Consider the following 11,516-nt stretch of genomic DNA (forward strand, 5'->3'; position numbering starts at 1 on the left):
TTTTTGAGAAAGGGTCTCTCTATTGTGTAACTTTGGCTGTCCTGAAACCCACTATGAAGACCAGGCTACCTATCATCTAACTCACAGAAATCCCCCTGCCTCATCCCCCTGGGGTGCTCCAATTAAAGGCATGTGCTACCATGCCTTTCTTAGAGACGCTCTTGAAAGAAAGAAAGGTGGGTGCCTGCATGTATGTGTGTGTTTGTGTGTGAAGAGAGAGGTACAGATAGACAGTCAAAGCAACCAAAGCTATTTTAGAAGTTAGAAAGATTTGAGGTTGACAAGATGGCTCTATGGATAAAGGCATTGTTGCCAAGCCTGATGACCTGAATTCAGGTCTCAGATTCTACATGTAGAAGAAGAGAACTGACTCCACAAGTTGTCCTCTGACTTCCACATGTGCACTGTGGCATGGCTCCTCTCCTTTCCACAAAATATACACATGCTAAAAAAAATTAGGCCGGGCGGTGGTGGCGCATGCCTTTAATCCCAGCACTTGGGAGGCAGAGGCAGGTGGATTTCTGAGTTCGAGGCCAGCCTGGTCTACAGAGTGAGTTCCAGGACAGCCAGGGCTACACAGGGAAACCCTGTCTCGAAAAAACCAAAAGAAAAAAAAATTAGAAAAACTAAACTATCCCGTTTAAAAATCAGCCTGATGGCTAGAACAGATTGAATCAGATGTCTGTGATTTATTCATGCCGGAGAACCAGATGAAGAGCACACACAGTTGACTACCTGTGTGCCTCCCAGAATGGGTAAAGATATGGTGGCAGGTGACTCCCCTGTTGGCTTGGGTGTGGAACACTTGACAGTCCTGGTCTACCAATGAATGTGTCAAGGGCTTCAAAGGTCTCAGAAACTGGCAGATTCTACTGAGGACAAGCATAAGCTATATATAGTCTTTTTTTTTTTAAAGAAAGAAAGGCAGAGTCTGGCCAAGTTCTAAAGTTACATGTTTCAGTTCTGGTCCGAGGTCAAGGATGTGTGTTGTGGCTGTGTTAGCAATGGTTCACAGCAGCACACAGCATCTCGTGGGGACAGCAGTCATGCACATCCTTCAGCATCTCAGTTGCTGTTGTACAAATCCACCAGTGTTCAGTGGCTGGGGCCTCACCTCGATGACCTTATACAACCCTGTCCACCTCCAAACACGATCAGATTAAGTTTCTGCCTTCTTAATACCTCAGTGGGAATTAGACTCCATCCATCAAGAGCTGTTGAAGCGACAAAACCTTCAAATTATAAAACACCCATGTGTACGTATAATTCAGCAGTTTTAGTCTCATGTATAGTTACTCAGAGTTTTTATTCCCAGTTTTATTCTTAAGAGCCCCAAACTAGAAACAACAGTAATAAGAGGACTCTTTTTTTCCTACTAAATTACAGGCTTTTCAAGTTATTTATTTAGTAGAGTATACATACAGTTAGCACAGGCTCGACAAGACGCCCAATGGAACAGAAACGTAGGATGACACGCTGATTTCTGTGTGTCTGGAGGCTGTTGTCAGAGAGAGACTGTCATGGTTTGCATCTGAAAGGTCCCCCACAGACTCATGTTTTGAACACTTGGTCCCCAGTTCGTGTCACAATTTTGAGAGGTTCTGGACACTGGAGGTTGAGAAATAGTGTCACTGGCAGAAATAGATCACGAAGGGCCGGCCTCAGAGTTTATGTCCAGCCCTGCTTCCTGTGCATGCTATTTCCTGCCCTCCTATGATCGGAACACCCTCAACCATGCAAGCCTTCCGCACCTTGACTGAGGGGAACCCTCTGAAACCCTGAACCAAAGGGAAGAATTCCTCTCACGGGTTTTTCCACTGGGTATTGTCACAGTGGTGTGAGTGCTAACTAGTACCATTGCTTGCTCAGTGGGGGCCAGACAGTGGCTTATCCAGCTGGGAAGAAAATGAAGTTAATTCCCCAAGTAGGATAAGGCAAATTCCTACTTCATACTGTGTGAAAATTGCAAGGTCATGCTTGACATCCCGTTTAGGAAGTTGAAGCAGGAGGATCAGGAGTTCAAGGCCAGCCTCAGTTGTGAGACCTCACATCTCAAATACCAACAAAATGAAATAATAAACAGACAAAAACAAAACAAACAAGCAAACAAAAAACCAAAAACCAGCAATAGCAAATACAACCCCTCCCCACCCCCCAAAAAAAACCCTAACTCTAAAGTGACTAGAAACTAAAGTGCTGGAGAGATGGCTCAGAGGTTAAGAGCATTGGTTGCTTTTCCAGAGGTCCTGAATTCAATTCCCAGCAACCACATGGTGTCTTACAACCTATCTATAATGAGGTCTGGTGTCCCCTTCTGGTGTACAGGCATACATACAGGCAGAACATTGTATACATAATAAATCTTTTAAAAAGAAAAAGAAAAAAAAAAAAAGAAACTAAAGTGTAAAAAGAAGAAAACTAGTGGAAAACAAAATACTTTATGTTTGGTTAGGCCGGATCTTCCTGTCTCCCTCCCCTTTCCTCCTCTCCTTCCTCCCCTTCTCCTTCTGTTTTTGTTGTTTAAGACAGGGTTGTATGTAGCCCAGGCTGGTTTTGAATGACCTTACTATGTAGCTAAGGATGACCTAGAACTCCTAACCCCTCGTTTGAACCTCCTGAGTGCTGGCATTTCGGGTGTGCACCCTCATACCTGTTCAGAAAGGGACTTGGTAAGGCACAGACACCCCAAGGGGGAGGAGTCAGAGATTCGACTTTGTCCAAAAGGAAAAGCCCCTTTCCACTGAAAATCTCAACTAATCAGAACAGCAGGGCTGGAGAGATGGCTCAGTGGTTAAGAGCACTGCCTGCTCTTCCGAAGGTCCTGAGTTCAAATTCCAGCAACCACATGGTGGCTCACAACCATCTGTAATGAGATCTGATACTCTCTTCTGGGGTGTCTGAAGACAGCTACAGTATATTTACATATAATAAATAAATAAATCTTTAAATAAAACAACAGCAGACCATGTACTAAATTAGGACACTTATAATGTTATTAATGACAAAGGATTCATGTTCACAGTGTTTTAAAAACCACCTACAGGAAAAAATAGAAAAATGAAGCAGTAGAAATACGTAAATGTTTTCTAGAAGAAGAAATAAATGGCAGGGAAATGTAACAAGATGCCTGTACCAGCCAGAGTTGTACAGAGAACAAGTCCAGTACACACATACAGGTATGTGTGTATTCTATTCATGTCAGAATTTGACTGATTCCTAATATGGGGGGGGGAGGGTCAGCCATTTAAGGGATTCTGTGGAATCATAATCCAGTAGAAGCTTCTAAATTATATACATATATGAAGGTGGATCTAAATGAAATCACCAAATAGCAGGGCAGACAGCCCCACTGGACATCTCCCTACACCAAACGAAGCTTTTGGTATTGGGACTGGGTTGCACCTAATTGAGTTCTTGTCCAAGAGGGCCCCATGGGAACCCCCAATCAACCCAGGTGATTGCCAGGGCTGGGTGGTTCTCCACAATTTGACAGTAAGAGCTGAAGACAGTGCCTATGCAATTCACCCATCAAGGAGAGGTTGAACTGGTACCTGCCTAGAGTCTTCATCCATATGGGCTGGTGCTCACGGTACAAGAAGGTATTCTGCATGGTACCAGGAGAAAGGTAAAGAGCAGCCCAGCTACAAGCCCTTCTATGTATGATGGTTATCTCCTTGCAAGATATGCCCCTGCAGTAGTGGGACAAAGCCTGTGTGGGTAACCAACCAATATCTGGTTTGAATTAAGGCCCACTCCATGAGGTGGCACCCATACCTAATACTCCTTGGGTGGCAGTGACCAAGAGACTAGGTAGGCCAAGGACCTAGGGGGAACCAAATCCTACTGTTCTGCGAAAGGATCACATCAATAAAATGCCTCCTAATGACACTCTGCTGTACTCTTAGATCCTTGCCTTGCATAGCCATCATCAGAGAAGCTTCCTCCTGCAGCTGATGGGAGCAAATACAGAGACCCACAGACAGATAGTATGCAGAGCAAGAGACCTTGGAACACTCAGCCCTAAAAAGGATGTCTCCATCACATCCTTCCACCTCCTCAAGGGTTCAGGAAACTCTGATGAAGAGGAGGCAGAAAGTGTGTAAGAGCCAGAGGGGATGGCGGACCCCAAGGAATCAAGGCCTTCCAGACACAACAGGGTGGGCACACCTGAACCCACAGAGATAGGTGGTTTGCACAGGGCCTGCACAGATCTGCACCAGAGAAGGTTGTAGAGCTGAAAGAAAAATGAAAGAGATCGACAAACTCCCCATCCCTCACCCACATGCTACCTTTAACAGGTAGCCACTTGCAAATGAAATATTTGTTTCCTCCAAGGGAGTTTCACAGACTTCCTAAGGGTAGACCCCAGCAGTAGATGGCCAACACAAAACAGACTCAATGGTGTCTTTGGAAGTTCTTTGTCTTATAATGTTAAGTCAGAGAAATTTTTGTTTTTTAACCTAACAGGTCCATTGTGTATATACTATAGCTTCCAGCTTTATGTTTTTATGGAATCCTGTGTATGCAAACGTGTGTCTGCATCTATATGTATTTCTTGTGCTTTTTCTTTGGGTCTTTCTTGTTTGGTAGTTTTGTCCTATTCCAATTTGTTGTTTCCTCCTCCTCCTCCTCCTCCTCCTCCTCCTCCTCCTCTTCCTCCTCCTCCTCCTCCTCTTCTTCCTCCTCTTCTTCCTCCTCCTCCTCCTCTTCTTTCTCCTCCTCTTCTTCCTCCTTCTCCTCTTCTTCCTCTTCTTCTCCTTCTTCTTCTAAAATTTATTTATTATGTATACAGCATCCTGCTTGCATGTATGCCTGCAGGCCAGAAGAGGGCACCAGATCTCATTACAGATGATTGTGAGCCACCATGTGGTTGCTGGGAATTGAACTCAGGACCTCTTGGAAGAGCAGCCAGTGCTCTTAACCACTGAGCCATCTCTCCAGCCTTTATTATTATTCTTTAGATGCCCATTTGTTTTATTACAAGAGACAGAAAGGGTGTGGGTGCTAATGGGAGGGGAGGTGGGAAGGAACAGGGAGGAGTATAGGGAAGGGGAAACCGTAATCATAATATATTGTAAGAAAAAAATCAATTTTCAAGAAAAGAAAAAAATTATTAACAAAAAAAGATTTGGTGACTAACAACACCATGGTTGCCACCTGCCGTGTCCAAAGGCTGTAGGGCATACCTGCAGGCCGAGACCCTGGGCAAGGCTGGTTGCTACAGTCTCGAGCATGGTATCTTCATCAGGAAGCCGTAGGTTGGCTATTAAAGCCTTCCTACTGAGATAAGTTTCACCCACTATATGGGAGGCCTTTTTTTCTGAAGTACCCACATGTATAAAATATTTCTTAGCAACCCTGGGTTCATATTTTGTTTCAATCACTGCATGTTGCAGTTACACTGACCCCTGAAGTCAGCAGTGGCAGTGCCCCACTTACTTACAGGATATAAATTAAGACCACAGAGAGGCACAGTTTTGTATCCACAAATTGACGACACCTTAGTCTCCACTAACACTGAGCACGGAAAGAATATGGCTCAGTGGGTCCTACATGTGCCACGGATGAGGCTGTAGCTCGACTCAGTTTTCCACACACTTGTGAATTTAATCACTTGCAGCTGGCCATGGTGGTTTAAGCCTGGAATCCCAGCCCTTGGGAGGCAGAGACAGGATAGCTGCAGGCTAGCAGCCAGCCTAGTCTATGTAGTAAGTCACAGGTCAGCCAGGGATGTATATTGAGACCTGTGTCACACACAAACACACACACACACACACACACACACACACTCTTGAGTTTCTCTCTTGTAGGATCTCTGGTGTATGAATGCCAGTGGGTGTGTAGCACTTACAAGAAGGTAATAGTTTATAAAAGTGTAAATAGCAAAATAACATTGGCCAGGAAACAGGCATTACATTAGGAATGTAGTACCAAGTTTCAGCATCAAGGCCCAGGTGATTTTAGAAAGCATAACCTGATATTCATTTGTAATAAAAAATGATTAACAAAAAAAGATTTGACTAATTAACACCAACCTCTTGTCTGGGACCTGTGCAGCTACCCCAAGAGACGCCTGTGGCAAGGGGAAGAGGGCTCTCTGGACCTGCTTTATAAGTCACATTGCTGTTTTCCAGTTGCTTACAATTTAAAGCAGCACATTTGTTCTTTTCTTTAAGTTTCTTTTTACATGTCTGTCTGTCTGTCTATGTCTGCATGTGGAGGTCAGAAGATAACCTGAGAGAGTCTGTTCTCTCTTTCCATCATCTGAGTCCTAGGGATTGAACTCAGATTGTCAGGCTTGGCAGCAAGTGCTCTTGCTGAGCCACCTCAAAGCCCGCATGTTCTCTTCTTTTAATCCAAATTAGTGAGATTTTAAAGTAGTGTACTTTATTAGAGCATACTTTGGTCTGTGAAAGCCTTTTTTTTTTTAAAATAAATTACTACTTGTGTGTGTGTGTGTGTGTGAGAGAGAGAGAGAGTGTGTGTGAGAGAAAGAAAGAGAGACAGACAGACAGACAGACAGACATGGTATGTATGTGAAGGTGAGTGTCTCCACATTTATTGGTCCCACGCACTGATCTTCGGCCTCAGGCTTGGTGGCAGACATCTTTACTCATTCAGCCATCTTGCTGGCCCCAAAGCTTTTCTTAAAACAATTTGAAGCAAACAAACAAAATCACACCCGCAAGCTCAGGAGACCTGTGCTTTAGGTTCGTCTTTAGGACAGCGTGGGTGGGTGAACTCGGTCACAGCTGTAATCAAAGCTGTTTCCCTTCTGCCAGAAACCTTTCTGAGGCTCTTTCTCATAAAGCTTCAGAGGATGTTAGGGAATCTGGCCTGGACACACTGATGTCAGCCAGAAATGCCAGTTTGACACACTCCTGAGCCATCAGGAATTTGTAAATGATGCTGCTGCACAGAGTGCTTTTAAAGTATATGTGAGGAGGAAAAAAAAAATCACACAGCAGTGTCAGCTGCTGGGATCTGTAAGTTCATTCTCTCAGGACTGTGTGGCAGAGCCTAGGGATATTTTGGCAAATGCTTCCTAGCACTTTATCAGCTCTGAAATTTCTACCCTGGGTCTTCTTGCTGCGGCACAGATGGAAGGATGATCTTCAGGGCAGAGAGAAAGGCCATTGTTTCTTTCTCTCTTGGAAGCTTTGTACAGCTTCCCCATTAGCAGACAGTACTCTTCACACCCCATGCACAGGAGAGCTGTAATTAAAAGTACAGATGTTGTGAAAATAAGATTTTTAAGTTGCAAAGTGCATCTCTGGTCCCGAAGATTTCCCTTAGGTAATTCCCTCAGCTAGAGGAATGGCACAGCAAGCCGTCTGTTTACAGATACTTGATAACGTGATGAGTGCTATCGGCTTTCTTTATCTAGCACTCGACAGCTGCTCACCAGCCAAATGAAAGATTAGAGTCCGTGCCACCAGAAGAATACACTTGATCCCTCATATAAAGGCTTCTCTGTAAAGCGCTAACTTAGTCGGCTGGCAAGGTGTGTGTTATGTAAGGAGAAGTTATGTTTTTCTTAGGACCACAATTGACATTTTTCTAAGTCCGAGAAAATATTTCACATCCAAGATAAATATCGCTAACATCTAAACTGCAGTATTCAGCAAACCATTTCATGTTAAAACAAATGTGTATTTTTAGGCATTTATAATAAAGCTTATTAATAAGCTGTGCAAGATGCTCAGTTTCACCTGTCTGTTCTGTGTGACAGATGATTGTCATATTTTCACCTGGTTTATGTTTTTACAATTTACTTATTATGGCTATATTCTTTTTTCTTTTGCACTGAATTCAAAGGTAAACTTAAATTAGATGTCTATGGGTGTTTTGCCTGCCTGCATATATGTCGCGTATATACCTTGTATGTGTCTGGTGCCCACAGAGGCCAGAAGAGGGTGTCTGAATTTCTGGAACTGGAGTTACTGATGGTTATGAGCCACCACGTGGGTGACAGAAGTTGGACCTGGGTCCTCTGGAAGAGCTGAGTCACCTCACAGCCCCAGGGGAACTTTCTACTGTGTGGCCGTCCTGTTCTTCACCTTCCTTTTCTACCGTGTGGCCATCCTGTCCTGTTCTTCACCTTCCCTTTCTAGGTTACTCTTCACTAGAAAGCAATCATTGTAATCATTTTTAAACTGTTAATGGTTACGTGGTGATACACTCTTTTGAAAGTTTATACTAGACAGAATGAGGGTGTGTTTCCTGGAACCTTCCAGAATCCACACTCAAAAGTGGCTAATGTCACTTATTTTACTTGAGTATATTCTACTCAGGTTTCCTGGCTTTTTAAAAAGTGTTCATGTGTGTGTGTGTGTGTGTGTGTGTGTGTGTGTGTGTGTGCGCGCGCGCGCGCGTGCAATGGGGGAGGGTGGGAGTCAAGCTGGGTCATCCACTAACCAAATTGATGTACTTACTGAGTTTTCCTGGCCTTGTGTCTTTCAGGAGGTTCATGAGTTATTACAGGACTATGAACTAAAGTATTGCTATGTGGACAGGAATAAACGAACAGGTGAGCGTTCTCTTCCAAGCCCTTGACCTCACTTTCATTTTGCATGTATTATAGAGCAGGAAAGCTTGCTGTCTTTTCATGTTGAACTATCTTCTGTTGCTGGGGCTTGAACTCATGGACTTCACAGGTGCTGGCAAGCATTTCGACACTGAGCTCTATTCTCGGTCAGCTATAGGGTTCCTAAGTGTAAAATCCCATCGGTGTGACTTACTGGTCTGAATGTCCCAAACTTTAACCAGTAAGCAAACTGAGTATAACTGGAGCTCTGTGGTTTTTAACCATGAATGTTAAAAATACTACTTGTTAACAAGTGTTCTTCAAGGGTGTGACATACTTCCATCTAATGTTACTGACTTCTGTGGACCCACTATGTGTGACCTTTAGTTGGACAAAGTAGGAAGTTTGCTTAGTTTTTCTGAGTATTAGGTTTCATATCTGTGAGATCAGACCTCAGTTCTTTTGTGGGCATATGGTTTATAAATGTTTATGAGCATTTTTTTGAGATGGTAAAACACAGCATGGATGATGTTAAGGCCACTGTATACACCAATGCAGATGGTACTTGGGGACTGGGACTACAGCTCCATGTGGAGCACTTGCCTGCCTTGTGCAAGGAGATGGGTTTGATCCCACCATTGCCCCCCAAAGGAGTATAGTTAGAGTCCCAATGCTTATTCCTGAATTAAAAACCACCACCACCACCACCAGAACTCCAGCAAAAGCCTCCAAAATGCAGAGGAACTCCAGTTCCCGCCATTCTGCATTCTCCACTTGGGGAAAGCATTCAGGAATCTGTCTCCAGGTTGGCATTATCACCCCTAAATTGTTCCAGCTTCTTTTGTTGTTCTTCCTACAGGTCCTGAAAAGACACATGATATGTCTCTTCATAAATAAAAAGCTAGTGGTTGTGGCATGTGTCCCTTTAGCCAAGGACTCCGGTGCCAGTGAGTGCCATGCCCTCAGACTCAATTACTTGACCCAGTTTGATTGGTCTCACAGCCCCCTTCCACTTCCGAGTTGGAAACCCCACATTTGTTAACTCTTAGTTGAAGGGTCTTGTGTCCCCTGTTGGAATGTGAGTTCAGTGTTAAACAATAGTATTCTTCCAGAGCCTGCTCTGTAGCTAGACATACTAGTAGGAAGAACTTGATTGCCCCTGGGCGGGTGGGGGTGGGGGTGGGGGTAGGGTGGAGTGAGTGCAGGGATTCAGTGGCTTCGAGCTTCTGAGTATCTGAATTTGGCTGTCCCCATGAGTATTCTGCCAGGAAGGCCCCTAGAGATTGCTGCCTTTCAAGTGTGAGCAGAGGAAGGTGTGGCCGAAACGAGTGGAAAGTGAGCTCAGACAGCTGTGTGGGCATAGAGACCATAAAGGGATGGTCAGCCACTTCAAGTTCCCCAGCACTTCACCCTAAGCTCATGATTTTATGGGCCAGTATAGAACCCATCTATTATTTAGTAAATGGCTGTGTATGTGTTTTAGGAAAAAGAGAGTTAAGTAGTGTTACAAGTCAGCCTGGTTGGGCTGGGGGGCATAGAACCTACAGTGGGCATGCCTGTTGGGAGTATCTGTTAGTTTAACAGAGGGAGCGCATTGCTTGGCCTTGGGTCCTGGACTTTATAAAAAGGAGGAAGTGAGCTGAGCACCAGCTTTGGTTACTCTCTGCTTCCTGACTGTGGATATTGTGGACCAGCTGTCTGAAATTCCTGCCAGAACTTCCCCATCGTAACAAGCCGTACACCTAAACCGTGAGCCAAGATAAAACTTCCTTTCTTTACGTTGCATGCTGGCTAGTTTTATGTGAACTTGACACAAGCTAGAGTTATCTGAGAGGAGAGAACTTCAGTTAAGAAAATTTCTCTCTCTCTTTCTCTTTTTTTCTTTTTCTTTTTGGTTTTTATTGAGACAGGGTTTCTCTGTATAGCCCTGGCTGTCCTGGAACTCACTCTGTAGACCAGGCTGGCCTCGAACTCAGAAATCTGCCTGCCTCTGCCTCCCAAGTGCTGGGATTAAAGACATGCGCCACCACTGCCTGGTAGAAAATTTCTTGCTGGTCTGTCTGGGCCAGTGCCCTAAGCAGACCTTGTGCCCAAATTTTGCAGCCAGTCCACAGCATCCAGAGGTAGCTTCCCTTCCAGGCACTCTGATCTGCTTAGGATCAGAGAATCGAAGGTGAGGAAGACACATCTGTCTTAACACTGGTAGCGGCTGGGACCTGCTGGACCCAGGCACACAGGAACTCCGCCAGCCCAGTGGCTCTGTTGCTTCAGTTCTGTCTGGGCTGGTGCCCTGAGCAGACCTTGGGCACAGACTCCACAGCTAGTCCCACAACACCCAGAGGAAGCTCCACTCCCAGGCGCTCTAACAAACCCAGGATCACAGGATCCCAGAATCACAGGATCACAGAGACAGCTTGACTCTGAGGAGTTCTGACATAACCAGGACCACAGGAAGGACAGGCCCCAGTCACATTTAGCCAGGGTAGGTAGCACTAGAGACTCCAGATGGCGGGAGGCAAGTGTAAGAAAATAAGCAACAGAAACCAAGGTTACTTGGCATCATCAGAAGCCAATTCTCCCATCATAGCAAGTCCTGGACACACCGTCATACCGAAAAAGCAAGATTCAGATCTAGAATCACTTCTCATGATGATGATACAGGACTTTAAGAAAGACATAAATAGCACCCTCAAAGAAATACAAGAGAACACAGGTAAACAGCTAGAAGCCCTTCAAGAGGAAACACAAAAATCCCTTAAAGAACTACAGGAAAACACAATCAAACAGGTGAAGGAAATGAACAAAACCATCCAGAATCTAAAAATGGAAATAGAAACAATAAAGAAATCAGGGAGACAACCCTGGAGATAGAAAACCTAGGAAAGAAATCAGGAGACATAGATACAAGCATCTCCAACAAGATACAAGAGATAGAAGAGAGAATCTCAGGGGCAGAAGATACCATAGAAAATATTGACACAACAGTCAA

At 44.5% G+C, this 11,516-nt stretch overlaps 1 protein-coding gene across 2 annotated transcripts in view; it reads left to right on the forward strand.

Annotated features, from left to right (window-relative positions):
- Raver2 (ribonucleoprotein, PTB binding 2) overlaps nt 1-11,516 on the forward strand; it is an 81,419-nt gene that overhangs the window by 19,155 nt on the left and 50,748 nt on the right. For both annotated transcript variants that reach the window (XM_031377948.1, XM_031377949.1), the window contains exon 2: nt 8,464-8,530. In XM_031377948.1, coding sequence (XP_031233808.1) covers nt 8,464-8,530 — 67 coding nt within the window. The remainder of the gene's footprint in view (nt 1-8,463; nt 8,531-11,516) is intronic.

This window comes from Mastomys coucha, unplaced genomic scaffold (genome assembly GCF_008632895.1).
Source record: "Mastomys coucha isolate ucsf_1 unplaced genomic scaffold, UCSF_Mcou_1 pScaffold18, whole genome shotgun sequence".
In the NCBI taxonomy this organism is placed as follows: Eukaryota; Metazoa; Chordata; class Mammalia; order Rodentia; family Muridae; genus Mastomys; species Mastomys coucha.